Consider the following 27,507-nt stretch of genomic DNA (forward strand, 5'->3'; position numbering starts at 1 on the left):
AATGGCCCGGCTAATTTCCACGGTCTACGCGTCTACAGCAGTGAAAGCCTACATCCACCTCCGTAACTCCCTGGATAATAAGAAATCATCGAAAAATGATCCATTAGAGCCCAGGAGAAGGATTAATTTAGTGTACGCTGATTGCTTTCTATATCCTCTTTCACGCGTGACTTCCGCTCAGTCATAAATATCCCATGCTCGACCTATGCCGGGTCCATGGTAGCGGTACAGTTTATAACACTGGACTGCGTATGGTGAACTTGTAATGCAATTTTTATATCAATGCTAAGAAAACAGTGCTGTATTCCTGGATGAAAAATTTACGGCAGTACCGGTGTCCCATATTTTCGCCGTGATGTGGATGATTTATGCCAACCGGATATAAAACTTCGGATTAGACACAACGTCATGTGCGGCGTCCGGCAGTATTAGAAAAATGATTGACCAATTTTTTAATGCAACGCTACATAATTTCACGCATCTCGTGGTTAATACTTCAAGTGGACAGTACAGTACGGTGTACATGGGTTATTTGTACGCCGCGATCACCGTGTTCAGTTACGGCAGTAACGTGTTTCTGCTGGTCATTTACGTGAAATCGCCCCTTCTGTGGACACCGTTCTACAGCTATCTAATCAGTCTGGCCGTCCTTGATCTGCTCAAATCCTGTACCGTCAATATTATGCAGGTTAGCAATTATCTTCAATTTCACTGGGTTTTTGGCAACGAACTTTGCATACTGTTCTTGTTCTGCTCGCAAAGTATCGGCGTCAGTATTATTTATCTGCATCTGCTGATTTGCGTCAACCGGCTGTGGGCGGTCATGTCACCTTTCAGTTATCGCGCCAAACACAAGCATAAATTAGCCATTGGTCTAATCATGAGTGTCACCATAATGGCTAATATTTCAACAATACCCATATATACCGGTGACGGCACCAGCGACATCCGCAGTCGCGCCCCTGTGCTGCGCCATTTGTGTATATACCAGTTCGGCGCGAAGCCCTCGCTGTACTTTTTGACCTTGGGGGCGCTGACGCATCCGGTGCCGCACGGGCTCATTATGCTGCTGTACCCGATTATTGTCTGGAAGGTGCGCAGTACCGTGCGCCAGATGCAGAGTGTGTTTGCCAGTGGGCAAAATCCGTCCTTTACCCTGCATGTATCCCTGGATACGTCGGAGGAACAGGTCCGAATACGGGGCACGCACAATAAGCACAAGCACATCCTCCGCGAAGCCAAACGGTACTTTGGCGTGCTGACAATCTTGTTTGTCAGTTCGTTTTTGTTCTGGACGCCGGGGAATGTGGCACGCAGTGTCATGGTGACGTCGCCGGTGGTGGATATCCGGGTGTTAGCGGTCACGGATTTCCTCTTCGCCATGGACTGTACCATAAATCCCTTGCTTTGTTTGGCTTCGTCGACCGAATGGCGGCACGCGGCAATTTCGGTTTTAAATAATATTCGAAGATCCGAGGTTCAGCAAGCTTGTTAAACCTATACGCCTGCACATCAAATTATTTGAAGAGGAGCTGTTTAATAAAAGCTATGTCCCGTGTCTTTATTGCCAATTTCGGATCGTTGTTGTGTCAAATGTGATAAATGACAGATATTAACTCTGGCTATATATACTCGTAGCTGTAAGAGCCCTATGATGCACTCATATAATCATTAAAATTAGAGGCTGAATCATTCACCTTTATCCTGTGACAGAATAAATTCCAAAAAAGTTCGGTAATTCCAAATTAATTGCAACCAGAAAAGCATAAAATCTATTCATAAATGTGCATAAAAGTATTAATATTCGTATACACAAGTAGGGATAATCTACTGCAGTAGAAATGGTGTCTGTGGTCATCCCTCATCTTTCCTAATAGCCGCATATAAATATATATATATATATATATATATATATATATATCACGGTAAATTAAAGAAATTTAATTGGTCATACATACAGCAATATTGAATGACTAGTCTCTATATTCTGCAATTTGCAATCGTATAATAAAGTTATAAAAGGCAGACGTTGCATCTAACGACAATGGATGGTAAAAGGCTGGAATCTTGATTTGTGAAATGAGCGGATGAAGCTGATCCGATATCCCCGCTCGCGAGAAAGATTAATCCATCAGGCATGTGGTAACGCAGTGTTCCTGCAAACTATTATTTCCGAAATCCTGATCCTTCAAATTTGATTCTGTGAATAAGATTTTTCAGTACGCAAAATAGATCGAGAGGCTGTACGTACTATAGATATAGCTATGTAGCCACCCTACATACTGGTAAAACTTTCTTTGCTGTAATTGGGTGTTTGTCATGTCCTGTAATTACTGAAAGCAATCATCTCCTGCAGAAGATACTTGTTAATTTTTGACACCCAATACGCAATACTTTTCTACTGGACAATTTTGAATTACTTAAAACGCACCGTATACATATGATACACACTAAACAGACGTAGGTGCTTCGCACAACAAAGTTATTAACGCGGGATTACGAGATATATATATTATATACGTAAAGATTATCAGACTTGCTGCTCGTAGATTCCCGGAACATTCCTGTGGTGCTAACAATGTGTTAATTACTATGGTCATTAGAACTGCTATTAAACTGGACTAGCCCAAGTCAAGTGCTTAGTCATGGGACCCTTAGCAGTATAAAGTGGGTTTGGGAAAACGGGAATAGTTTGTAAACAGTGGCCGAGCAGCGTCTATTCACTCTATTGCACGCAGAGCAAAACAAATTAAGCACACCTCTATTAAAAGTTTTGTCTTCTTGTTCTTGTAACGAAATAAACTACACCGGCCAGAGTGGAATGGTAACACACGTAAAACAATAAAAAATTCAGAAAAAACATTTGTTTTCCATATACCGTAAAATTGCGGTAAATTCAACCAGAAAAGACCGTCATTTGCAAAAGAACTGAGCGTGTCAGCATATATACACATCATGCACGCCCTTTTAAGAGTAGCACTGACCTTTCGCAGGACTACTTTCCTAATTTTAATGGTCAAAAGATGCATAAGTTTATTTACAGCAACCACTGCATTGTATGGTTCTTTAATTAGGTACAGCATGTTTATTCAGTCATCTGCACGTAATTGTGAATTATCAGAGTAACCACATGCGGACACCATCTGCGATATCATGGAAAATCGACATTGCCAGCGTATCACAAATGCCATCTATATTTGTAGCTAATGCGTTAAGAGCCATTCCCTGAACACTCTTTGCTTTTTTTGCCTTCTGGATCACTATATAAGCGTTAATGAAGCACTTCCAGAAAACAACGATGCAACCATCGACAACATGAAAATTATCTTATCTGTACAACACTGATAACTACATAATTTTAGCTTTCCTTTCTGGTATCAGCGATACAGTGGAAACCGCCAAACAAAATCGACATTGCTGCTAACTTTGACGATCTTGCATCAAAATAGTTTTAAATAACCATAACAAATGGCCGAGGAAAGCAACTGGTGGGAGTAAGTCCGCTATGATGAGTAGTTCAAACTGCATAATCAGTTTTGGAAACCGTTTATGACCTTATATCTGTACATACATCTTGTGCCGTTTTCCAGCGATGACGTCGTTACAGCGGAAAACCCAAACGAGCAAACGTAAGACCTACTTTAGTAATTACTGTTGTAAGATTATAGTTTTTACAAATCTTTGTTTCGTCTATTCTCACTTCACGACGCGGTAAGTAGTATTTACAATAATTATCTCGGAGAAACTTTTGCTGCAACAGTGCAAGCCGTGTTGAGTTGTTCGAAGTGCTTGTGACACGGCGAGTTCAATTTCAGGGAAGAGGCGCCAGGAAAGCGTGAAAATGTGGACCAATCCGAAAATGTGGACCAACCCGCGGCCGCAGCAGCAGAGTTAGTTCTCGAAAATTACAACAGTTTCTATATAGGATGCCAATGTGTGGAATAAATTTGTTGAAACTCTTATTATTGGATAGGACCGTAATACAACCAAACGGAGACAATTTGCTGCTGGATTTTGGTACAACTTCGCAGTAAGTCATGGCATTACAGCTTCATAAATACTGTAATTCATTAAATCACTTTTGTACTAATGTTTTATAAGCATTACGTAAGCCATTTAGATTTGCAGTCCCGCTTTTATCATTTTAACTCATATGGGCAGATCCCAGTAATGAAGAATGACTAGAATAATTCATGATCAAAAGCTTATATATGAAAACTGTAAGGGATGGTAGACAGGCGATATAGACTATACTAGATATGCACTATGCAACATATTCTCAAAAAATGAATAAGCATGAAGGTATATTAGTAAGAATGTTGTTATTGTTTTCTTTACTTTTTTACAACAGTGAGGTGCCACAAAGAGCAGAAGCCCAGCCAGATTTGTTGCTCGATTTTGATGCAGGATCATCCTGGAAGTATGTGTACCAGTTATGCATTCTGTATACTGCGAGAAATTTTATAAACAATTTTATAAATAAATCTGATACCTTGCTTCATGAAGCAAAATAAATTCGTAATTGTTTTAACGACTTATCGTTTTGTAGAGAGAATGTGCAACTTGAAGATGCGGACGTCTTACTAGAAAATGCCATTGAAGACGACCAGTGCGTAAAATAAAGCCGCATTTGATTAATGGAAAAAGAACGTTGTAATCTGTTACGGTGTAATTATATAATAGGGAGAGTGCGCCCACTGGTGGGGATGACGCTTTACTGGATCTGGGAATAGAGTCCGAATCAGAGTACGTATAGCGTACCTCCTTTGACCGAGATACTTTGGACAACGTACAACATGCAAAATGCATTAACGCTTATGTTTTTGTTTTTAGAAAACGGTACGGAGCCGGCACGTGCATGTTTACGGGGTTTTCGTGCAGCGCATTGCAAAGTAGAAATTGTTTGATTATCCTGGCGAATAGGTTAGCAAATTGCTTTATTGCAGCGATGAGCAAGAGGACCGGCCGAAAATGAGGTTAGTCGTGCATGCCGCGTTCCACGTACAGAGTACACTTGTACAATGGACTATCCACAATAGCTTGCATAATGGCGTTCTGCCTTGATTTTAAAAATTCAGCGGTATTTTGTGGGCTGATACGAAAAATGATTATGCTGAAGCCGCTTTACCTACCTCTGTAAACAGTATTTTTTTTTCCTCTAAGGAAAATGCAGTCGGTAGTAGAACCAGCCGCACCGCCGTCGGCGGAAGCGAAGTCCGAGGCGCAGTTGATAATCGAAGCCAAGCAGCGCAAACGGGAGGAAGAAGATATGGAAGAACTACAGGCTCTGGAGGAGAAACGACGAGCCGAGCGGGAACGAGAGGAAGAAGAGCTGCGCCGTCTCAAGGAGAAACAGGTCAATACAACTGCAGTTTTTTACTAGTAAAAGTATACATGCTGTAACAGCGGCAGCAAATAAAAATTATTATGATTTTAATATATGCAGTATTAAGAGCATACTGAGATTTACAAAAACACGTAGACGTACTTTTAATAGAACCTTTAAAATATTAAACTGCAGGCAGAAAGAAAAAAGGCTCGTGAAGAAGAAGAGCGTCGTTTGGAGGAGCAAAAGCAGCTGGCAGAAGAACAGAGAAGGAAAGATGAGGTAGGCATTTTGTTAGTGCACGTGCATAAATAATTTTAATGCCAAAACAGTTTAGAATATGTAAGCTACGTAAATACATACATAATAAATTGCATCAAAAACATTAATTACGTACATGAAAACATATAAGGTGCTACAGTATACATTTGCATACATATATGCCACCATTTGTCGAATTTCGAATTTTGATCCATGATAGGAGTATCAATTTGTTTTTAGGATGCGCGGCGCCAGAAAGCGGAAGATGAAAAGCAGCGGAAGAAGGAAGAAGCTGAACGAAAAAAAGCAGCTGCTGCCGCTTCGGCTAGCGGTGGACGTAACTTTGTTATCGACAAGGAGCGCAGCGGAGAAAGCGGTGTTGATAAGGTAAATATCTGAATAACATTTACGAATCAGTGTTAATAAGATACAAATACATAATTTTATTTTAACTGTTTGTTTAATCGATAAAACCTTGCTACAGAATTGCGCCAAAAATTAAAAATAAGGTATAAATATACGTCCGTTTAATTAAATTCGGTTTGCACGGTTTTAAAAGTTTATTATGCACTTATTATTCGGAAAATTGTGCTACAAAGGCATAACTGAATATGTCTGACAATGAGATCTTATCCGGAAGTAGAAAACATAAAACATGTTATCACAAATACTGTGCATATTTCTAGTTCATGAACATATCAAAAGCCAAAACGGAAATGTCCCTAAACGCCGGCGAATTGCAAGACCTACGCCAGAAAACCATCAACGATCGGGTCAAACCGCTCTCGGTTTCGGAATTGGATCACAATGGTTTAAAATCCAAAGCGGAAGATTTATGGAAGACTATTATAAAACTGGAAACTACAAACTATGATCTGGGCGAACGTTTCAAGCGTCAGGAATATGACGTAAGGATTTTAATAATTGGCTGGCATTTCGGTAATGCATGCACCTGGAAAGCAAACTATTTTTACTGCAGCTGAAAGAGCTCAATGAGCGTCAGCGCCAGATCAGCCATAAAAAACATCTGGCACAAGGACTGGACCCGGAAGCGGCCAGCTCACGCTATCCACCGAAAGTACAGCTGGCTAGTAAATACGAGCGACGCGTCGATCGCCGGACGTTCGAAGAGCGCAAGAATCTCTTTGAGCAGAATGGCGTCGACGATAAACCCAAAGAGCTGGTTAAGCCGCTGGCTAAGAAACGCGAGGACTGGATTAAGCCGAAGGAAACAAAGTCTCACCGAGAAACGCCGGCAGATGACTTCGAAAATGAACATGCGGAAAACGATGAAATGGAGAAAAACAGCGTAGTGCATGTGGATGACGAATCTTTCGAACAGCAAAAGGTCAACTCACAAAACAGCCAAGAACACGATCAGGACGATTGGACTGAGCCAGATCTGGCAGAAGAAGCGCAGGAAAATCACATTGCTGTGGCGTCAAATTCGAGGAAGTCAAGCGGTATTGTTTCTCAGACGGAATCAGAACGAGACATCAATGACGAAAATGTTAACGAGGACGATTTGTTTGCCGGCAAGGAGGATTATACGGCACTGGCAACTACGACTGAGGCTTAATTGATACTAATACCTACCCGTAACAAAGATACCACAACGCAAACCCACTTCAAGAGCAACTCTAACTTCACTTAAATTAAGATTGTATCCAATAGTCAATGTGCTGTAAACAGAGTGCATGAGAAATATTGTATGTATATACACACCGTAAAAAAAGCACTGGTTAAATTTTTAATGCCGCAATATGTGCATGTGTGAACAATAGAAGTTCGAAAAATGGCCCATATAAAAGACGTTTTGAGGGCGATTTGGCCAGATTAAGACAAAAACCTGCTTCGTAGTTATACAACACTGTGTTTTATGTACCACTAATTTACCGAAAGAGTAGGCATTTTAATAAATCGATCCGAAACAGCATAAAAGTGCGTATTACAAGACCGCTTATTAGCAAATAGCAAAAAGTACCGTCGTAGTTAAGATTATACCTGACAATTAATAACTGAGACAACAAAACTGCGCTGCGATACACTTTTTCCAGTGCACTGTTCTTATGATACGTTATTCGATCAGTGTTTTGTAGGAGTTCACAGTGTGATTAAAACAGTCTGGCCATATCGCTTCTGGACATTCCGGTAATGTGTTGTCCCACTTGTAAGCGGCGAACTGGGACGAGCTCAGGCAGTAGGGCTGGAGAACAGCGTTGACCGCGCTGTTAACAGATTGTATGGCTGAGTTCGACATGTCCGTAGGTTTGGTTTTGGTGTACACATAAAGATGAGTACTGGCACAAGCTCCCGATGCCCAGTTGTGCTTAGCACACCAAAAGAACATCACGTACGACGACTGGTCAGTTGACCAGATGATGGAAACATCGTAACCTGCCAAAACAAGAATAGAGGTCACTCTTTCAGCTGTTTGAATTTTTGCTTTCGAATGGCTTCTGGAATTTTGAACAAAAAAATCTATTAATTTAATTGTACCGATACCGGCGATACGTATGCGTCTACCGCAGTAATCTTGTTTAATTGTCGTTTAGTATACATATTTCATTATATAAATATACACTACCGTGGAGGGTATTGTTAATATGCACACACAAACACAATACGTACCATCTTCATTTATAGCCCCTGAACTGGTCAGTCCAAAATACGGCCCAAACTGGCGTCCGTCGTTCGTGAATTCGCAGACTTCCACTTCATAAGCGCAAGAACCACTTGTATATTTGCGCTTTTCTTGGTAAATTATTTCAGATAATTGGCTTCGGGTAGGTTCGACGCTTGTTCCCAGACTGGTGTAGTAATTGACGACATTTACATCGGTTGGATTTTGCGCCGTGCCGGAATCGCTATTGTATGTAAGGTAGCCATACCATGGTCCGGGGGTCATCAGCTAGAAGTAAATAGAATAAAAGCCCGGTAAAGATAACTAATCGGCAAAGTACTGCACTGTATATCTAGGTATTTGCGTAAGAGGTAAATTACTGCTTAACCAAGTTTGTCTGCTAACTAGTCAAATGTTTTTTTATTTGTTTATACGGATTGAGTGCACGCTTATACGGATTGAGCGAAAATAGGTACCTGGCCGATGTTATACGTGTTAGGAGTCGCGACAACGTTCGGTATTGGAGTGCAGGATCCCGTTCCACTACCCGATCCACTACCGCTTCCCGTACTTCCGGTCCCTGAACTGGAGCCGGTTCCGCTGCCATTCCCGGTTCCCGTGTTAGTTCCCGTATTAGTTCCAGTGTTAGTTCCAGTGTTGGCACCAGTATTGGTTCCCGATCCAGTCCCTGATCCAGAGGTACCCGCTCCGTAATTGCCAGTATACGTTTGACCATTGGCATAGAACACAAAAGTTAGCCAACCTATAATTATTACAAAGATTATTAGTCAACAGTTTTTGTTACGAATAACCCTGTACGGCATGTAATATTATGTTCATCAAGAATCATCAAGACAGTATAATAAAGGCAGCAGCTAACAAGTAAGCTGTTAGTCCACCCTGCAAAGTACAGAGTATGTGAACTGGCTGCAGACCTAAAAAAATAATGCCAGTGTTGCTGTTCATGTTGCCGGTTTTTCAGTATTCTAGACTGGGTAAATAGATAAACAGGATAAAACAGAATATTTTAAAAAGTCAGCAATCACCAAATTGGAAGCTTACTGTTCGCGATGGACAACAGCAGTAAATTATACGTGTCCACTCTGTCACATACGTCCTTATCCAGATTCAGATCTATATTGCCACGAATGGGATACACCAGAGCCGGCAAACCAGAAAAGACTGACCAAAACCGATATCATATTCTGAAAGCCCGTAGTCGAAAACCCGGCCAGATAGTATTCATTTCTTTCAAAACCTCTCCCGCTTCGAACGCCAAGGCGGAAGAGTTTTGACTACCTTCACCAAATGTATGTTACTAAATTATTATAATAAAAATTATCGTCGTGGGACTTTTAACCAGGCCGTATTGCCACGTAAACCAACTAAAATATAGCAGTTACAAAATGAAAGTATTTTCCACTAATTAAAATATCAGAATGAATTTAGCAGAACGTTATTACGACAAGAACGACTACATATCTAACGCTGTCATCGAGAGCAATTTCCAAACAAGTGCCGGCCGAGCAGCTATCGCTACACTATCACTACTGTGATTGTCTGTTCAAAATCAGTGATAGACCGAACTACCGCCGCTGTTCAGTGCACAAACCGTTAGTTCAGCGAGTGACCGAAATACCACTATATTCTAGTTAAAATAGCCCGCTAAGCCAGTGAGTGACCGAACTACCACTATGGATAGCTATGTGAGCGGTTGACCGAGCTGTCATAACTGTCCGATGCTCAAAGCCCGGTGGGTAAGCGGGTGACCGAGCTGTCACTACTGTCCAGTGTACAAAGCGCGTTAGGGAGCGAGCGACTGACATACCACTACTGTCCGTGCACTCAGCCCGGTAGGTGAGCGGGTGACCGAGCTGTCACTACTGTCCAGTGTACAAAGCCCGTTAGGGAGCGGGTGACCGAGCTGCCACTACTGTCCAGTGTAGAAAACCCGTTAGCCCGAGTTTCCACTACTGTCCGGCGCAGAAAGCCCGTTAAAGGTGATACGAGTGATCGAGCTACCACTATTGTGGAGTGCACAGAGTCCGTTAGGTGGGCAGCCGATCGAGCTAGCACTACCGTCCGGCGAACAGAACCGGTTAAGCAAGCAAATAGTCGAGGTACCACTACTGACCGGCCGTACACTACCGGGCACCCACCACTTTCCAGTGAAAAGAGCCAGTGAAGTGACGAATCACCGAACTAGTGATCCAGTGCACTATCACTGTTCCGAATTTCATACCTTATACAAGGTAGATTGATATTTCGGCTATCTTTTTTCGGATAGGGGATATCGTAAAAATTATCTCCATGTACAGCCAAAGGGAATGCTTTCAAGGTTGAGAGAATCATGAACTGATTTTCATATAAAATTCGTGTTTGCCCTATTGCATGTATCAATCATGTTCGACGAAATACAGATGTTATTCTAATAAATATTCGTTCAAATTCAAATAAAATGCCCATGGACCACAAGAAACGCGGAGGCGAAGCCGAGGCTGTTTCTCGTATACTGGTATTAACAGCCTACAAATATTTTACAAATTCACAAAACAGTCAAAACCTGTTTAGCTAGTAAAACGTGGAAGGTCACTGCCTCGAAAACAATTTTCCGCTAAATTGGCGCGGAGTGCTAGAGAACATTGTCTTTGAATAATCAGTGGTTTTAAAAAATTACAAATACCCTTTAGCGTTGTATTAACGCGAAAAGGTCACTAACATCTCCAAGTCAATGTTAGAGAAACTTCCACTACGTAATTAAAACGTGTTTTTTAATGATACACGATGAACTGGCAATTTTTTAGCAAGACACTGTCAAGGATAAAACCAGAATTTGGCTCAGTTCAAGCTGAAAGTACCTTTTAATGCAACTTTACAATAACAAACTACTCGTAAAAGTTGATCACTTTTTCAACCTGACTACAGCATTGCAAAGAACCTCAGAAAGAATTTATGTTGCGATGAGCTTTTGCATTGTAATCAAAATGCATTCGCAGTATATAACTGCATAGCAATATTACGACAATATCCATCAGGGATGATTATCAAAGTTGCACTTTTACAAAATTTAGATTCAGACCGTATAAAACGGTTTTGTCATAAATTAAGACGATCAATCCTTAAAAAAACTGCACACAAAGTCATGTTTAACAGTATCTTTTGAATAACAAGATGGTACACAACCGTATATAAATTTCTCTCCCAGTTTAACATCGGCATTATGTTATTCAATTAATGTTTTATAGGCGTTTACGGTGTGATTAAAACAATCCGGCCAGGCAGGTTTGGGACACTCCGGAAGTGTGTTGTCCCACTTATACGCGGCAAACTGGCTGGTGTTTAAGCAGTACGTCTGCAGGACACCGTTAACCGCGCTGTTGATCGACTGCGTCAACGTAGATGACATATCCGTTGGCCTTGTCCTGGTGTAGACGTAAATGTGAGTGCTGGCACATGCTCCCGATGCCCAATTGTGTTTTGCACACCAGAAGAATAGTATGTACGTCGATTGGTCAGTTGACCAGATGATGGAAGCATCATAACCTGCAGGTGCAAAATTAAGATCGCTGTTGCAGTTGCATGCTTCTTCATATTTCCTTAACGATGATTTCCGGAACTCGAAAAAAACTAATTAAATTTTGGTTTTGCTATAGCCCAGTATTTCAATTGTTGACACTGCGTTGCTTCTTGCGCTATCAACGCTAAATAAATTATTAACAGTATTTTACTAACCATAAGGTGATTACGTAAATATGCATACCATCATCGCTTATGGTCCCCGTGCTGGTCAGTCCATTGTACGGTCCAAACTGGCGTCCGTCAGTTGTGAATTCACTGATTTCAAGTGAGTAAGCACAACTACCACTTGCGTATTTGCGCTTTTCTTGATAAATTATTTCAGATAACTGGCTTCGGGTAGGCTCGACGCTTTTCCCAAGACTGGTATAGTAATTGACGACATTCACATCCGTAGGGTTCTGCGTCGAGCCGGAGTCGCTGTTAAAGGTCAAATAACCATACCATGGTCCGGTTGTCATTAACTAAAAACAGAACCTCATGTAACCATATCACATAATTTTACTTTGCGCAGCGGCTTCGAATATTTACAGGTGTGAAATCGTTAATTACCTGGCCAATATTGTAAGTGTTCGGGGTCGCGATAACGTTAGGAACTGCGGTGCATCCTGCATTAGTTCCAGTCCCGGTTCCAGTACTACCAGTTCCAGATCCTGCGATTCCTGTCCCACTTCCGGTGACGTACAACACGTCGGCATAATTCTGCGTGATTTTTATCTTCTGACCCAAGCACAGGTCAAAGAAATCTAGGACTATAGTAACGATTTTACAAGGTGTCATAGATTAATATTTGCACATAGTCATTTGGTTGATCAAATTTATGGCAAAGCTTACTGACCGAGGTAAAGTACTAAAGTTTTATATTTCGTGACCAGTTCCATATTCCGCAATCCGACGTTGTCTCCTTAACTGGTACCCGAGGAACGCAAGGCTGATTGTGAGAATATTGCAACTACACGTAACATCAACCGAGCTCGAAGCTTGTCACTCATTTACATAGCAGTCTTCGGGCTATTTATACGAGCATGATTTTGTATGTTATCTGTACCTATTTCATACACGTTTTTCTTGTGATTACGCAGTAATTAGACGTACTATGCGATAATCATTTAACAACATACCATGAAATCGTTCAACACGAATATTATTTACACCTACTCGCATTACGTAACTTAACTTAATTAGTTCGAAATTCAAATTAGCAACTCCGGCGTCGGCAACATACAGAAATTGTACTCGTATTTCCACTTTTCAACTGCATGAGCGATTTCGGTCTAAACGTTCACCAGATTTGAGTGAAGTTTACGAAGGCACTCTAATGTTCGTTGGTTTTTATTATATTATATTTTTGTACTGAATGCCAGGGCACTTCAACCTTGGGAGTTGAAAAAGCAAGCTCGCTGCTGTAATATCATTATGGCAAACCGCGGTTAAAACAGGTAGAGTAGTGCATTTAAAATTTTCAGTACAATGATCGGTTATCAACTGAGCGGAAATTTCGCCAGAGGCCAACAAAATCCGAAATACAGCACCTACCAAGATAGATTATTTCTGAGTGTCCGCAGAATTCAAAAACCATGGCCATTTTAAAACAATTTTGCTTATATACGAGTATAAACCATTTCAAGGGGTATAAACGTACAGTAGGGAATAAACGTACTAGGGAATAAACGTACAGTAACTAGGGAATAAACGTACAGTAACATTGTGAGTTTTCCACCGGTAGTCGAAAAGTTGAAATAAGAAAGATTGGAAAGTCGTTGGCGTATCCAATAAATTTTTTATTAAGGCTCAGCCATTCAACTTGCCAGGATTGTTACCTATGTATACAGCAGTCGTTTACAGTAAATTCAGTAATTGTACAAGTACTCCTGCAGTGCATGTTTTCATAATAATATTGTATTTTAGACTACCGTATATGCGGAATCGTTTTTGGGTACTTACACAAATCGCACAATAACATCTACCACCATTACTCCGTTATTTTGCCAAAACCGGATAGTTATTTGTTGCAGATGTACGGTCTTCCCAACCCTGATCTTTCAAATAATCAACATAAATACTGCATTCTTCGAAATAGTGCGCCCATCCTGCTTATGCAGCAGAATGACAAATACAGAGCAAACTCAAACTAAAAAAGAAGCGTATAGAACACGCACAACGTATGCTTGCCGAGTGCGCAACATAAAGGAATATTCATCAAATAAAAAGGCAAAGACCGATTCCGGTTAAATTTGTTCTTGCCTTAGGTAATTCAAGGTGGGCCCTAATACACAAGATAAAAGAATTGTCTGTTAATAAAACTTTAAGGTCGAAAATTTTGATTTATTGAAAAATGGCAGCAAAGATAATTTATGTGCTTACGCTTTTACCGGTGTGTCTGGGTATTCCCGGTGTTGTTGACCTTTCGCAGTCGTTGATGGATAAAGCTCGTTATCCCGAAATTAAAGGATGCTATAGAATTGAGGCTCTTATTCTGACAATGCAAAACCCCCGAGGAACAACGCGCAACTGGATGCCATGTGATTTAGTTCCCGGAAGTTGCAATCCGAAAATTACCGGAGCTATTGACTAGTAAGTTGCTCGTGTCATCCTTTTAATTTAAACAAATAACGTTTCCCTTTATAACGGCAATGAACAGTTCTGCAAACTGTTTTACGTGACGGTAATATAATTGAGTATTGTCACGTGTTACTCCAGTGAGACGTTTCCATGAAAATAATTGTTAATTCGATTTTGATCATATCAGTTCAGAGTAATTAAGTTTCCACTTTCCAGCCAAACCCCAAACAATGATTTTGGTAAAGATTCCGTTCCGTACAGCCGGTTTTCTACGTTATGGGACGGTGGGTCGACGAAAAATGTGGATGTCAATCAAATTATGAGCAAGGATGTCTGCAACCACAGCACTTGGGTAACTGATAAACGCACAAGAAGGAAATTATCCTGCGTGCCTAACGGACACTGCTAGTTGAATTAACTAACACTGGCTTGTTTACAGAAAGTTAATGTGCGCATTCGTGCCGTCGATAAAGGTATATAATATAATACCTGGTAATAAACAATCTAAAATACGGTAGTATCAATACTGAACGGTTATTATAGAACTTGAAACCGATAAGATAATTATGCTGCATTGTTTTCCCGTGTTTCGTACGTGTCTTAGGGTAGGGTTTTGTTTTGGCGCATGCCAGTGGAAATCTGTAAAAAAAGCTTTTATGTCTTGTTCTTGTTCTTCCCAGATGTAATCAGCGACGACAGTATTGACCACTGGAGCTGTTTCATTTACACAACTGACGCCCCGGCTTCCAGCGAGCAGAATGCCCACTGGAGCGATGAGAAAACATGCACAGGACACAACAGTGCTCACAAGTAAAAAGATAGAGTGCTTCTGATGCGCAAATTTGTTCGTGATTACACTGAATGCTTAATTCTCTCCTTTGTAGGATTACCTGGAAATACCGATGGTTTTATGTGCCGTGCTCATCCTGCAAAGAAGTCGCCGGAAGTAGTGGTATACTAAGACGATATACGCCACTAATTGGTTGATGATCAAATGTACATAATAAATCTACTGTATTGTACGACTGTGCTGTACTTCAAGCGCGTCTATAAAGCATACCGTTGAGCATGGTTTAACAAAAAGTATACTAAACTATAAAAAAGTCTAAATAGATATTTTTAGTGGATTTACACGAGTAATACAACCGTTTCGGGAGGGATAAATCTGTTGGCATGCATAATTTTGCGATTTTGTGAAGGTTGGTTACAATTTTAATGTTTCAACTGGCGCTTACCATTAGACTGCGCAAAGGTCACCGACACCTCAAAATTTTGCATGCAAGAGAACTTACCATAAATCCTGATTATTGTCAAACAGAATACGGGGCTACATTGAAATACAAATTAGGCGATTGCTGGCGTAATTCGCGATGCAGCACTATTGTAATCACTGTCATAACCACGTACAGGAGGAATTATTTCCGTAATAAAACGCGTATTGCCTGATGCCTGCCGCATCCTCTCATCCGCTTTATCCGTGTAATGTAAACTGCAGCAAGCATTTACGTTGCAGTTGCATTACAGTAATATTGTACAGCGTTAGGCCGGGAGTGGAGCAGCATCCGGCCGTGTATTATACAGAATTGTTATTAATACGCCATTCTATCGCGTCAGTATCAATATATTGGAAACAAGGTGCGCTTTTTGATGTTGTGCGGTTATGCGGAAGCACTAACGATGTTCGTCTGAGGCGATCGTGATTTAAAGAAATATTATGTACCACAAGATCTATTTCTCTACAGTAAAAGTTTATATTGCACAATTTTAGCGCGATGCTAAGGACACTGCTGCTGTTAATGTATTGCTTGTATTTTGGGCTTCAGATAAATTTTCTAAACGGGCAAAACATGCGAGCATGCGTATTTAAAAACAGCTATGCACGAAAACTTCAATTTGATTACAGTAAAGCGGGAGCAGCGGTTGAATTAGCTGCTGATTATGTAGTCAATGACAGCGTTTTACCGGCTGGCGTTAATCTAGAGCTGTTTTCTATCGAGCTCGGTCCAGAGTGTCCAGATCAGAGTCACGCCCAGGATTATGTTTTGGATCTATGGAGTCGAGGGTTCATCTGCAATATCTATATCGGTCCAGGTAAAGCTAAGCGGCTTGTAGTTAAAAATTAAAAATATTATTTGCTTTTCGTTCTCGCAGTTTAAAATTTTACATTGCGTCAGGCATGGTTTGCTGCTTCCTTAAATGAAATGCAACATGTAGTAAATTAATAGCGGCACATGCTGGCCATAACGCACTACGAGTACAATACAACGGTGCAGTTCATCCTACTGAGTTGTGCGAGTGTCAAAGTTAAATAAGTGTTAGGAGTATTTCTAAGTTTCTTCTGGCGATTAAAAGCTGCTTGTAGTGGAAACACCAGTTATATACCTAACACTAATATAAAAATAGTAGCGCTATTACTCGTATTACTACGTTATATTCAAGACCAAGTTCGCTGTGTACAAAACAGGATGTTTTTACTTAAACTGACTGTCAACGGGTGAATTTCATCGCAAATTTACGTAATATACATTTTTTAATTATTAATCTTTATTTGTGACCGAAATTAGGATGCACAGCCGATGTGGAAAATGTGTACGACATTTCCGATTTCCTTCGGATTCCCATGATTGGATTATCCGGTGCCGGTGTTGGTGCCGGGACGAGTCTGGCGTTTTATCCGTCTCTAATTAGAATGTCCGTTACCCACACGAATACCCTCTCCGTATTATTACGTTTCTTTGCCTACTTCAATTACACCAACATCGCTGTTATTGTGGATCGGTCTGACCGGTTTTACACCGATATGTTTAATGTCATCCAGGGAACCATCTACAGGCAAACGGACTCGCGTTTCTATCTGTCGACGCTATTTCGGCAATTTAACAGCCGTAGAACTAACGCAAAGGAAAGCATCCGAATGATTTTCAAGGAAATCGAGCAATCTGCACGAGGTGTTGTACCTTCTCAATCCTCACAAAGTAAAAACTGTTGTCTTTCCGATTTGTGTAGTTAACGATATTTTTTACAGTTGTGTGCTTATTGGCCAATGGAACAACCACAAGAAAATTGATGGTAATAAACATTCGTACAGATACTGCATGCTGTGCTGAGATTCCAGTAAAAAAAGTGATAATGATGTATTCCACAAAATAGTACTTCCACTCTAATTAACCTGGCAGTGCCAGCGGTATCAAGGAGTTTTTTGTCGAAGTTTGGTAAAAATTGAGGAACCTTAGTGGTGCTTTTTGCACCTAGCAGACGCTGCCGGGTTAATGTATGGCAAATCCAGCGGTCAAATAATTTAGTATGATTTATCATTAGTTTTTACAGTTACGCCTTACATTTTTAGGTCCGGGCTGCTAAGTACAACATGATTTCCAGCGACTATGTGAGTAGCCTGCAATCTTGCAATCTGAAGTTTATGGGATAAATGATTTTTTTTCTTGATAATTTGCTTTTTAAATGCGTACAAGCACGAGCAGATGTAAGTCATCCAAAGTTATAATGTGCCTCCTCATTATTGCGAATATCTGTACTACGCTTTGTTACCCTACCCGATACTGGCTGGTACAAATGTAATTAATTTATCAAGGTGACGGATCGAAATATTATTTCTAATACCCAGTAACGCAATAATTCAATAATTTATTGTGCGATTCAGGTCTATTTGGCTGTGGAGCTCTTTCAGAGCGCAACATGGGGATCGTTTAGTTGGCAAGTTTATGATGACGATGACAATGTAGGTACGACTTATTATGCTAAGTACCTATCTGTACGTATTACTTTCATTTTTGTTTTATATTATAGTCTAATTTTTCACGTTCTATATTCACAGTTTTTCAGTATTAGAGATGAACGTCTTCAGTAAAATTATGAAATGATTATCATCTGTATTTTCTTTCAGGCAGCTCGAACAGCGTATTCATCGCTACTACTGGTGTCGTACAAGCAAAGCATATCAGCAGTTCAAGAACAGTTTGAAAGAAAAATCAAAGAAAAATCTCCTAAGTACGGATACATCTATGCAGCCCGGGAAAAGGTCTCATATCTCATGTTAATTTTTTTTTACATTTTTTATCACTGAATATATATCGTAAATTTATATATCGTAAATCATATATATATTTCGTAAATCGTAGTAGGTTAACGCAAAAACTAATGGCATATCTTGTATAGGTGGAAACCGTTGTTGCGCATTTCTATGACGCAATTGTTCTATATGCGTCGCTCTTATCATCCCTCGTGAAAATGGGTGCTAAAGTTACGGATAACGAGGCACTGTGGAAAATAGCCAATAACTACAGTTTTACGAGCCCACTCAGTGGATTGGTCCAGCTGGACAATAACGGAGATCGCCTCAATGATTACGCAATTAAAAAGTTCAGCGATACTTCTTCCAGATTTGAGGTACATATATTTTCTGAACTTCAGTATAAAACAATTCAGTATAAAAAAAGAGCACGTATCTGTACTGTAAAAAGATTAATACGATCGTACTTCGATTTGGTGTACGTACGGGCAGCACTCTAGATAAACACAGTTATACGGACTACAGATATGTGGTAATATGCATATACAGGCAATTTTTAGAATTTAATGCAGCAGAATTGACACATTAATGCTTTACCACAGATAAAGAATATTGGGTGTGTGTGTTATATTAAACTGTTTGCAGCCTTTCCTTGAGCTTCCTTTCGCAACTCGCACCGTTCAGATTGTGGACAAAATAACATGGAAGGATGGAATGTCTTTCTTACCACCGAATACGCCGCGATGTGGATTTCGTGGTGACAATCCAGATTGCATTGTCCGCAAAGGTCATCAGTGTCAATCTAACGTTTGAATAACACTGCGGCTAGCGGCGCGTGTAACTGCTCACGTGTAACGTTACAGCATTAAGTTACAGCATTGCCTTTTTATGGATATCCGGAACTTTCTTGCCTTTCTCCAGATTATTCTCTAAATCTTGTAGATTCCGGGTGGGATGCACGCACCATCGTGACCATTGTGCTCATACCGCTGCTAATCGTCATCTTCGGATGCGCTACAGCGCGTTTCGTCCTGACACGGTACATCTGGCTAAAATAGAACGGATTATCTGATGTTTGCAAGTAATTCTTAGGCTTTTGTCTCTGTAGATATTTTAAGGGGACGTTTGATCCGTACTGGTGGCGCATACTGGAGCAGGAATTACGAGAACCTAGTATTGATGGAATGGGAATTACAGCTGTGCAGTCACGATCGCATCACAGTGCTTCCGGCTTATCTGCTGCGCGCTTTACAACAACGTCAAGCAAGGTATGCAGAATTAAATTAACAGAATAAACAAAATTAAAACTGCTGGTCTCAGAAATACATTTTGAGATAAAAGCAAAAATTTTGTAACGCCCACCCATTGATTTACTGTGCGTGGAGGATCTTTGTATTAATATTGGTGTTTAGGACAAAAGTTCCAAACTTAAAGACACGATATCGGCCGTTAAATCCACGTTTACCATCGGCTCATTATATCCTACCTGCAACCAAATCTTTGTTTACAAAACTAATCTCGTTGGAGCAACGGTGCTGCCTGTCCCGCTTAAACGGGCTAATATGGAGATCGCCCAAGCAATGCTTCCGGTACTGTAAACTGCGAATAAATTAAAGTCGGCATTACTTGCGTAGCTTTAACGTACTTCCTTTAACAGTAATTTAACAAGTCCAAAAAGATAACTTATGCTAGCTGCATCAGCGGTTATTAGAAAAAGCAATTGGAGTAAATTACTCATATATACATCTATTTGTAGTTGCGGCTGATCCAACATGTTAACTTGCAAGAATTCTACGGCATCGAGGTCAGCAATGAGAACTTGTGCCTATCGCATATTGGCGAACTCTGCCCAAAAGGCAATTTAGCTGTCCTACTCAAGAGCAGTACCGTTAAGCTGGATGAAGTGTTCAAAATTTCTCTCGTCCAGAATCTCGTTACTGTTAGTACATAAGTTGTGATCATTTTGGAAAACTGCATTCACCACAATATTTAATTAATGTTTCAGGGGCTAAGTTATCTGCATAAGAGTGTGGTGGCCAGTCACGGTTTTTTATCGGAAACCACTTGTTTAATCGACTCGCGGTTCGTGTTGAAAATTACTGGTTACGGACTGAGTGTATTCCGCACCGAGGCACAACTACACCCGCCGGCCAGCAACGCTGACATTAAAATTTTCTACGATTATTTGTGGCGTGCCCCGGAATTTCTGCGTAAACCAATGGGCCCCAAGGGACGCCAGCCGGGAGATGTGTACAGTGTGGCTATCCTCATGCATCAGATTATCCTGGAAAAACCGCCCTTTGGTAACCCGGCGCACGAAGAAGACCCGTGGATTGTGGAAGACGAGGGGAAAATTAAGGATATTATTATGGAGGTACCTTCGTAAATTGCATGTCAGATGTCCATAAAATTATTAATGCGCTGCCGGTTTTTAAGGTCATCGATGCCTAACACAATTTTTATGGCACAGGTAAAACGCGGATCTCCTCCATTACGACCGCGCCTGGTCCGTAATGTCGGGCCAGACTTCCTGTGGGATTTGATGGAGCAGTGTTGGATGGAAAATCCCGCTAGTCGACCCACCATACACAAAGTACAGGAAACCATTAAACACCGGGCCCCGCAGCCGGGTGACCGCGTTACCGACCATCTTATTCAGCGAATGGAAGGTTATGCGACTACTCTGGAAGAGGAAGTCGAGCACAAGACCCGGCAGTTTATGGAGGAAAAGCGTCGAGGAGAAGAAATCCTTAGCCGAATGCTACCAAAGTCCGTCCATGTATAAATATTTTTCAACTGTAAATCCAACGTTGTTCCTATGCATTTTGACAAATCGCTAATCCATCATATAAATTTCTCTTAAAAATTTAAAAAAAAAATGTTTACGGTTAAGTGTTGTTTATGTTGTTGCGAAAAATTGACATTTACGTTTTATAGATATGTAGCCCGTGCAATCACTGATGGAATGCACATAGAACCGGAGACATTTGATAGCACGACAGTTTTCTTCAGTCACCTGGAAGGTTTCGAGCAGATCATCAGTAGGGCGTCTAATCCGTTGGATATCACAACGATCCTAAATAACTTTTACGTAATCTGTGATGCCGTGATCGATAAATATGATGTCTATAAAGTGGAGGTCGTTACGGACGCGTACATGGTACAGGAAATGACCTTTCCATAGGATTTCATTTTGCAGTAAAGTCAGTTAGCCTTTGTGTGGCGCAGGTTGTTAGTGGATTACCGGTTCCCAATGGAATCGAGCATGCCAGTATTATTGCGAAAATGGCGCTGGAACTTACACGGAAAATAAGCGGAAGAGCGTTTGATGGCTCCCCGGATGGCACTTCGGTTGACTGCGACCTTCGAATCGGAATGAATTCCGGTATGAATTAAGCTGCTGCATTAAAACACTAAAGTATTTGTAACAAATAAAACCAAAGCTGCACAGTATAAATTCATAATTTAAAACAATAATAATTACTGACTAAGTGGAAAATGCCATCTCAGGTATAATAACGCATTTCCAGGTTCATGTGTAGCTGGTATAATTGGAATCAAGCTTCCACGATACTGCTTGTAAGTTTGTGATACCCACGCTTGCAACTAATGTAAATGCGGGCAGTAAGGTGGTTTAGAAACGCTCGCTTTTGCAGCGCAGAGAACTGATAACGTTTTCATTACATTAGCTAAATACAAAAATGTATATTAGCAAATATCTAAAAACATGTCTGGAAATATTTAGATTTGGTGACACCGTGAACATAGCTTCCAGAATGGAGTCAAACGGGCAAGGTAGTCTTAATCGTGTGTCGACAGTGGATAATCACATGTACAATACCTAACGTATGTAATGGGTGACTTACGTGTGTAACCCGTGTCCCATAATAATTGCAGCCGGCAAAATACACGCCAGCACAACTACTCAGGAATTGCTCAAGAACAACACAGATTTCAGCTTTACTTGTAGGGGTGAAATTACAATCAAGGTGCGGTGCACCTAGCTAATTAGACGCTCCCAACTACGAATTTGAATAAATTATTTGCAGGGAAAAGGCATGATGACGACATACTGGCTACATGGAAAACAGCAACAGCCACATTAGTTTCCTTCCGTTTTTTACTTATCCAAATTAAATACATATTATATTATTCATATCAAACTAAGTTAGCAAATCGACTGTATTTACTGTAGCCCAGGAATAATTTTTCAATAAAGTTTTGTGTCTAATTTATTCCTGAGAAAACGATTTGCGCCAAAAATAATTACAAGTATCATAAGTCTTGCAAATTAGCGGTCTGTCGAAAGTTATGGTACTGCCCGATGATTAAGGCGGAAAGCGGTTTTATTATCATTTTCCTATTTGGAACCACGGTAAAAAATGAACGGGGTGGAGTGAATATCATTATTGTATCAACTAACGTTAGCCATAACACAAACAAATATATCCGCGTACCTTGGCATTAATCATGAGCACCAAGCCTACAGGGCACAACTGACAATCGACGTACAAAGCCGACTACAGTCAGCCATCCCTACCTGCGATGTTTAACAGCAAAATGTCAAGTTTTCTAGGCAAAAAACAGCATTGACTAGCGGTTTTACAAGAACAGTTGATCAGGTGTCACAGCCGGTTGCTCATATTTATACCCGTTCAACCGGTCGGCTGCAGTGCACACTGCTACTGCTTCCTCTTATTTACTAGCAAAGGGTGGTTCTTGCATGCTAAAAAATGAATCCCCTTTCCTTTTTTACTACGATACTGGCATGCTGCTCCTGTGCTTTGGCAATTCCGGGACCATGGGATCTCATGCAGGACGCGCTGGACCTGAAGAACACCAAGATTACAGGCTACTTCCGGATTGAAGCGCTGATCCTCACCATGCAGAATCCACGCGGCACCACCAGGCGCTGGATGCCGTGCGACTTAGTTGCCGGGAAGTGCGATCCTTTGATCAAAGTTGCCATCGACTAGTAAGTGTGCATCGCTGAATAGAATGAAAATTATATCGTGTACTGTATTGAAATATGTGCAGTTTGTCTTGTGCATAGCATAAATTTACTGTTACGCCTTCAGCTACAGAGTACTAGCAGAAACAGTTTAACTTGGTAAAGGTTTAGAGGTTTTCTGGTTAATATATATGCATTTGTAATCCTTTTGGAAGTTTTGATTAATTTAGGAGGTAATAGTTGCTGTTTTACAATACTGTAATGTTAATGTGTGCATTCGATCATTTAATTAAGTTAATTTTCAGTCATACCCCCAACTACGACTTTGGAAAGGATTCCGTTCCGTACGGCCGGTTTTTGACTATTTGGGATGGAAGTGGTGAAAACAACGTCGACATCAATAAAATCGTCAGCAAAGACGTCTGCAATCATAGTACACGTGTAAGTTAATCAAGACAAGTTCCCACATTTATCGCGTCTTTTTGCCAGGAACAACTCACCTCCCATCACGAACAAAATGCGTTAGAACGATGTGTCAGTTAAACTGCCTTGAGGCGATGGATTTACAGTAATTGATTAATATGGGAGTGTGATTATGGGAGTGGAATATTGCGATATTTAACGAACACAGCACTTTTAGATGACTTAATTGTTTCGTACCACTCTGTCGTGTATTTTACATACAACTACCTTGCATGTGCGTAACACATTATTACCATTTACTGAAGTATTTTACGTTGCAGAAAGTCAATGTGCGAATATTGGCAAAAGATAAAGGTAAGCCGTTGGTGTGGGTTCGTTTCTAACGATAAGTGCTGTACATTAAGTCCAAGTATGTTTCTCAAAAGTTTGATTTTGCTCTGTATAAAGACTGGTTTTGAGTAAGCATATTAATATACTGTAAATACGTGAACTCAACTTGTTGTTTAAACTCATAAGCAATCAAAATCTGCATCTTTCCTCTGATTTACACACATCATTAATTTTTTGGTGGTGTTAAGCCGTATGTTAGTGTTTCGAGTTCTTGTCTGACCGATAGACAAACTAACAAGTAAAGTAAATTGATAATATAATTTTGATCTTGCCATTATGATCAGATTACAATTTGTGTGAAGTCCTTTGCAGTAGTAATAATACTCTCATTTTATCATGACAGATGTTATTCGGGACGACACTATCGATCACTGGAGCTGTTTTATCCAAACGACACCTCCGCCGGCAGAAAGTGAGCAGACTGCCCAGTGGTCAGAGGAGAAAACATGCAGCGGCCACAACAGTGCGCATAAAATTACCTGGAAATACCGATGGTTCTACGTACCGCAGGATCAATGCAAGGAAGTTGATGGCAGCAGTGGTATCATTCGTCGGTACATTCCATTGTGGGGCAAGAAATAAATATTCTCTTTAAGCTGCTAAAATTGATGTTTACCGGTTAACTCTTTCTAATCTTGTTGTTTACGAACCAACCATTTCGCGCAAAGTTGTAAACAAGGTTGCGCTTGCGGGCTGATGCAGTATTTGTTCCATAAAATTGATTTTGATACATTAGTAAAAAATCACAGTTCACAAGGTGGACACAGTTCTGTTGTCAAACCATGAATTGCCGTGAATTTTTTATTTAACTTTCATGGAATGCAGTAAGAAATGCCGCAATGAGTTAACGCAGATCTGTACCTCAAGATTGTACTGATCACTGTTGAATACGGGATTTCGCGGTTATGCATAAGATTGGTCGAAGTGGACACCAATCGGATTGAAATGGTTAATAAATCGTTTATCTTAAACTGTCATCAGTAAACTGTATCGTGGGCTTTTAAATAGTGCAACCAGTTTATTTGGCTGGCTACCAAAGTATTATTTTTACGATCTCGCTCTACACTGCAAAGAAACAAGCTAGAAGTATATTATTTAATAATCAGCACTAGATAGTGATCTTGTTGAGTGACATTTATCCCAATAAATTCGACTATTTAACCGCAATTAGTCTAATTGTTTCCTGTCTTCGCGGAAACTTCTTGGATTCACTCTATGACTTAGCCACCTGGCAAAGGTGCCCCAACGGTCATTTGGCTCTCCTTTAAAAAATAATTGATATCAGTACTATCCCGCAGCAAAGTGGCAAAATTTTTTTGGAATAAATGTGAAAAGTCATCCGGATGACACCGGCCAGTGAAAGTAAGTATATAAAGCGCTAACTAAAAATAACCAACCAAAAAAATTGCGATCTGATTTTGTAATGCACGGCTAATTACTTAGTATTTATTGCCAGTAGTACCGGTAATCCATTTCGCTAAGACGTGCACATAACCCATATACCGCTATATGATCTGTTTTCTGCAATTTGACCTTTAGTGCATTCACAAGGCACCAAAATGTCGCTTGGGCATAGTACGGTTGTTTGTGTTGGTAAGTTTCATCTGGGTAGTGCATATGTATAATACAAGCACATGCAATGTTTATAAATCGTACCCGAGCAGACATTACGTTCCGTTTGTAATCGTTGTTGTATGGTTTACAGGCCTTTTACTCGTGAGCTTCTACCATTCGGCTAATGCAGCTGGAAACAAAGCTTCGAATTCTGGGACCACCACCGGAAGTGGCAAGTGTAGCCAGCTCCCAAATGTCCTTTCGAGCACTAACACATACAAAATTAAAGAGGTATGTGCAATTATATGTGATAATATTATGATAGTATACAATATGGCGATACAATGATATACAGTGTTTTACCAGTAATAAAGGAAAAATTATGTAAATGTTCGTGACTTTGCTGTTAATTGCACGATTTATAAGAATGAATATGATGTGTGTAGTAAAATATTTTTGCGACATCGTATTACTGCCGTCTTATTTTACTAACTAAATGCCTGTTTTAAGATAATATTTTTAACTTTTCATGCAGCTTATGACCAGCAACCCTTGGTACGGATACTTGACATACAACAGCGACACTCGCACGGCGCAGGATCCTTCAGAGTTAAACGTAGTAAATTATTACATTAGCTACTGGAAAAGCAGTGAGCCAACACGATCCCAACCGTCGGAACTGATGTATCAACAAAAACGGAAATACGTGAACGGCTCCTGTGCTTACCTGCTGGAAGTAGCGCAGTTTACCACCGATGGTCGGCAGTTTGGACCATATTTGCAAACTAACGGTTCAGGCCAGATCACTGACGATGGTAAGAGTGCGCTCAATTTACTAAATAATAATTTTATTTGCGTAAAATTATTAATTAAACGTAGCAGTCTTCAAACAAAGCACAATCGCATACACAGCGGTTTTAAAAAAAAATTCTGATTAAATTTAAAACAATTATCAGGTTACGATGCCTCTTTCATCTGGTCAACTGACCAAAAGACTTACATCATGTTTTTCTGGTGCGCCAAACACGACTGGACATCGGGCAATTGCGCCAGCACTCATATTTACGTTTATACAAAGGCCAACCCGAATGACATTTCCAAGTCTCAGCAAGATTCCATAAATAACGCTGTTAACAGCGTTCTGAAACCCTACTGTCTGGATACCGGGAAATTTGCCAAGTATAAATGGGATAAGAACCTGCCGGAGTGCCCTCCACTGCCTGTATCAAAGAGACCGGACTGTTTTCAGCATTACGAAAACGCTTTCATAACACTGATAGAAATGTAATTAAACTATCGTATTATCCCGGAAAAACACTGCAAACCGGGTTGCGGAATGAAAATGCTAATAATTTGAATGAGCCTTTCAAAATGTGTAGTTCTCATCTTCACGTATAGCTACTTGCACTTCCGGCTGTATAGCTGCAAAACCATGGCAGTAATAATGTACGGTCATTGAAGTTGCTCTTATTATATGGTTACGTGCATAATAAATGAAATGGTGACGGTGAACTTTTTTCGGCTTCCAGTAAATATGAGCTTATGTAGTTCCCTCTAATATGACTTCCTAGCTCGTCCATTCAGATATCAGCACTTTAAATACAACATAGATGCCAGCATTCAGTCATATTAGAGGGAATATTAGAGGGAACTAAGCTCATGCTTACTGGAAGCCGAAAACAGGTCACCGTCACCATTTCATTTATTATGCACGTAACCATATAATAAGAGCAACTTCAATGACCGTACATTATTACTGCCATGGTTTTGCAGCTATACAGCCGGAAGTGCAAGTACTGTATGTATGCTTACTT

General features: G+C 40.4%; 8 protein-coding genes across 12 annotated transcripts; 6 read left to right on the forward strand and 2 right to left on the reverse strand.

The window, feature by feature from the left end:
* Positions 1–523: 523 nt before the first annotated feature.
* LOC129583458 (5-hydroxytryptamine receptor 6-like) lies at positions 524–1,495 on the forward strand. The gene has a single exon (XM_055475254.1). The coding sequence runs from the start codon at positions 524–526 to the stop codon at positions 1,493–1,495; it is 972 nt and encodes a 323-aa protein (XP_055331229.1).
* A 3,355-nt stretch (positions 1,496–4,850) lies between these two features.
* Positions 4,851–7,509, forward strand: LOC129583418 (troponin T, skeletal muscle-like). Its single transcript, XM_055475205.1, has 6 exons — positions 4,851–4,976; positions 5,164–5,356; positions 5,522–5,608; positions 5,828–5,974; positions 6,274–6,495; positions 6,567–7,509. Exons 1-6 carry the CDS (start codon positions 4,972–4,974, stop codon positions 7,164–7,166), a joined length of 1,254 nt encoding a protein of 417 aa, XP_055331180.1. The 5' UTR covers positions 4,851–4,971; the 3' UTR covers positions 7,167–7,509.
* On the reverse strand, positions 7,337–8,972 carry LOC129583423 (uncharacterized). Its single transcript, XM_055475212.1, has 3 exons — positions 8,687–8,972; positions 8,219–8,498; positions 7,337–7,984 (listed from the first exon to the last, which is right to left on the reverse strand). Exons 2-3 carry the CDS (start codon positions 8,493–8,495, stop codon positions 7,665–7,667), a joined length of 597 nt encoding a protein of 198 aa, XP_055331187.1. The 5' UTR covers positions 8,496–8,498; positions 8,687–8,972; the 3' UTR covers positions 7,337–7,664.
* Positions 8,973–11,147: 2,175 nt separating this feature from the next.
* LOC129583419 (uncharacterized) lies at positions 11,148–14,801 on the reverse strand. Of its 5 annotated transcripts, none has more exons than XM_055475207.1 (5): positions 14,159–14,801; positions 13,323–14,052; positions 12,339–12,538; positions 11,971–12,250; positions 11,148–11,753 (listed from the first exon to the last, which is right to left on the reverse strand). In XM_055475207.1, the coding sequence occupies exons 2-5, from the start codon at positions 13,369–13,371 to the stop codon at positions 11,434–11,436; spliced, it is 849 nt and encodes a 282-aa protein (XP_055331182.1). In that variant the 5' UTR covers positions 13,372–14,052; positions 14,159–14,801; the 3' UTR covers positions 11,148–11,433. The 5 variants fall into 5 exon arrangements, 4 of the variants coding, with proteins under 4 accessions (XP_055331182.1, XP_055331184.1, XP_055331181.1 ...); XM_055475209.1 differs by lacking the exon at positions 13,323–14,052 and adding an exon at positions 12,625–12,738 and having other exon boundaries at positions 14,159–14,800; XR_008689784.1 differs by lacking the exon at positions 13,323–14,052 and having other exon boundaries at positions 14,159–14,799.
* On the forward strand, positions 13,990–15,669 carry LOC129583422 (uncharacterized). Its single transcript, XM_055475211.1, has 5 exons — positions 13,990–14,360; positions 14,565–14,700; positions 14,788–14,821; positions 15,029–15,158; positions 15,233–15,669. The coding sequence occupies exons 1-5, from the start codon at positions 14,122–14,124 to the stop codon at positions 15,333–15,335; spliced, it is 642 nt and encodes a 213-aa protein (XP_055331186.1). The 5' UTR covers positions 13,990–14,121; the 3' UTR covers positions 15,336–15,669.
* Positions 15,670–15,796: 127 nt separating this feature from the next.
* On the forward strand, positions 15,797–22,874 carry LOC129583417 (atrial natriuretic peptide receptor 2-like). Its single transcript, XM_055475204.1, has 20 exons — positions 15,797–16,439; positions 16,913–17,296; positions 17,374–17,417; positions 17,695–17,733; positions 18,007–18,084; positions 18,250–18,384; positions 18,522–18,752; positions 19,021–19,162; positions 19,318–19,414; positions 19,484–19,643; positions 19,788–19,964; positions 20,132–20,314; positions 20,381–20,749; positions 20,846–21,144; positions 21,313–21,535; positions 21,604–21,760; positions 21,906–21,954; positions 22,121–22,170; positions 22,273–22,364; positions 22,425–22,874. Exons 1-20 carry the CDS (start codon positions 16,121–16,123, stop codon positions 22,479–22,481), a joined length of 3,285 nt encoding a protein of 1,094 aa, XP_055331179.1. The 5' UTR covers positions 15,797–16,120; the 3' UTR covers positions 22,482–22,874.
* Positions 22,875–22,971: 97 nt separating this feature from the next.
* LOC129583421 (uncharacterized) lies at positions 22,972–25,110 on the forward strand. The gene is made up of 4 exons (XM_055475210.1): positions 22,972–23,350; positions 23,632–23,767; positions 24,070–24,103; positions 24,483–25,110. Exons 1-4 carry the CDS (start codon positions 23,109–23,111, stop codon positions 24,719–24,721), a joined length of 651 nt encoding a protein of 216 aa, XP_055331185.1. The 5' UTR covers positions 22,972–23,108; the 3' UTR covers positions 24,722–25,110.
* A 319-nt stretch (positions 25,111–25,429) lies between these two features.
* Positions 25,430–26,981, forward strand: LOC129583459 (uncharacterized). The gene is made up of 4 exons (XM_055475255.1): positions 25,430–25,732; positions 25,845–25,984; positions 26,229–26,508; positions 26,650–26,981. Exons 1-4 carry the CDS (start codon positions 25,699–25,701, stop codon positions 26,979–26,981), a joined length of 786 nt encoding a protein of 261 aa, XP_055331230.1. The 5' UTR covers positions 25,430–25,698.
* Positions 26,982–27,507: the final 526 nt, after the last annotated feature.

The sequence above is a fragment of the Paramacrobiotus metropolitanus genome, unplaced genomic scaffold, assembly GCF_019649055.1.
Source record: "Paramacrobiotus metropolitanus isolate TYO unplaced genomic scaffold, Prichtersi_v1.0 Parri_scaffold0000010, whole genome shotgun sequence".
Lineage (NCBI taxonomy): Eukaryota > Metazoa > Tardigrada > Eutardigrada > Parachela > Macrobiotidae > Paramacrobiotus > Paramacrobiotus metropolitanus.

Coding starts and splice junctions, on each gene's coding strand:
- LOC129583458 (XM_055475254.1), top strand. CDS start 524: ATGGGTTATTTGTACGCCGCGATCACCGTGTTCAGTTACGGCAGTAAC.
- LOC129583418 (XM_055475205.1), top strand. Junction 5,609..5,827: donor AACAGAGAAGGAAAGATGAG/GTAGGCATTTTG, acceptor ATTTGTTTTTAG/GATGCGCGGCGCCAGAAAGC. Junction 5,975..6,273: donor GAGAAAGCGGTGTTGATAAG/GTAAATATCTGA, acceptor GCATATTTCTAG/TTCATGAACATATCAAAAGC.
- LOC129583423 (XM_055475212.1), bottom strand. CDS start 8,495: ATGACCCCCGGACCATGGTATGGCTACCTTACATACAATAGCGATTCC. Junction 7,985..8,218: donor AGGGGCTATAAATGAAGATG/GTACGTATTGTG, acceptor TTGTTTTGGCAG/GTTACGATGTTTCCATCATC.
- LOC129583419 (XM_055475207.1), bottom strand. CDS start 13,371: ATGGCCATGGTTTTTGAATTCTGCGGACACTCAGAAATAATCTATCTT. Junction 12,539..13,322: donor CTCAGAAATAATCTATCTTG/GTAGGTGCTGTA, acceptor TCGTTACTATAG/TCCTAGATTTCTTTGACCTG. Junction 12,251..12,338: donor ACACTTACAATATTGGCCAG/GTAATTAACGAT, acceptor TTCTGTTTTTAG/TTAATGACAACCGGACCATG.
- LOC129583422 (XM_055475211.1), top strand. CDS start 14,122: ATGGCAGCAAAGATAATTTATGTGCTTACGCTTTTACCGGTGTGTCTG. Junction 14,701..14,787: donor TCTGCAACCACAGCACTTGG/GTAACTGATAAA, acceptor GCTTGTTTACAG/AAAGTTAATGTGCGCATTCG. Junction 14,822..15,028: donor CATTCGTGCCGTCGATAAAG/GTATATAATATA, acceptor TGTTCTTCCCAG/ATGTAATCAGCGACGACAGT.
- LOC129583417 (XM_055475204.1), top strand. CDS start 16,121: ATGCTAAGGACACTGCTGCTGTTAATGTATTGCTTGTATTTTGGGCTT. Junction 16,440..16,912: donor CAATATCTATATCGGTCCAG/GTAAAGCTAAGC, acceptor GACCGAAATTAG/GATGCACAGCCGATGTGGAA. Junction 19,163..19,317: donor AGATTGCATTGTCCGCAAAG/GTCATCAGTGTC, acceptor TAAATCTTGTAG/ATTCCGGGTGGGATGCACGC.
- LOC129583421 (XM_055475210.1), top strand. CDS start 23,109: ATGAATCCCCTTTCCTTTTTTACTACGATACTGGCATGCTGCTCCTGT. Junction 23,351..23,631: donor ATCAAAGTTGCCATCGACTA/GTAAGTGTGCAT, acceptor GTTAATTTTCAG/TCATACCCCCAACTACGACT. Junction 24,104..24,482: donor AATATTGGCAAAAGATAAAG/GTAAGCCGTTGG, acceptor TTATCATGACAG/ATGTTATTCGGGACGACACT.
- LOC129583459 (XM_055475255.1), top strand. CDS start 25,699: ATGTCGCTTGGGCATAGTACGGTTGTTTGTGTTG. Junction 25,985..26,228: donor ACACATACAAAATTAAAGAG/GTATGTGCAATT, acceptor CTTTTCATGCAG/CTTATGACCAGCAACCCTTG. Junction 26,509..26,649: donor AGGCCAGATCACTGACGATG/GTAAGAGTGCGC, acceptor AACAATTATCAG/GTTACGATGCCTCTTTCATC.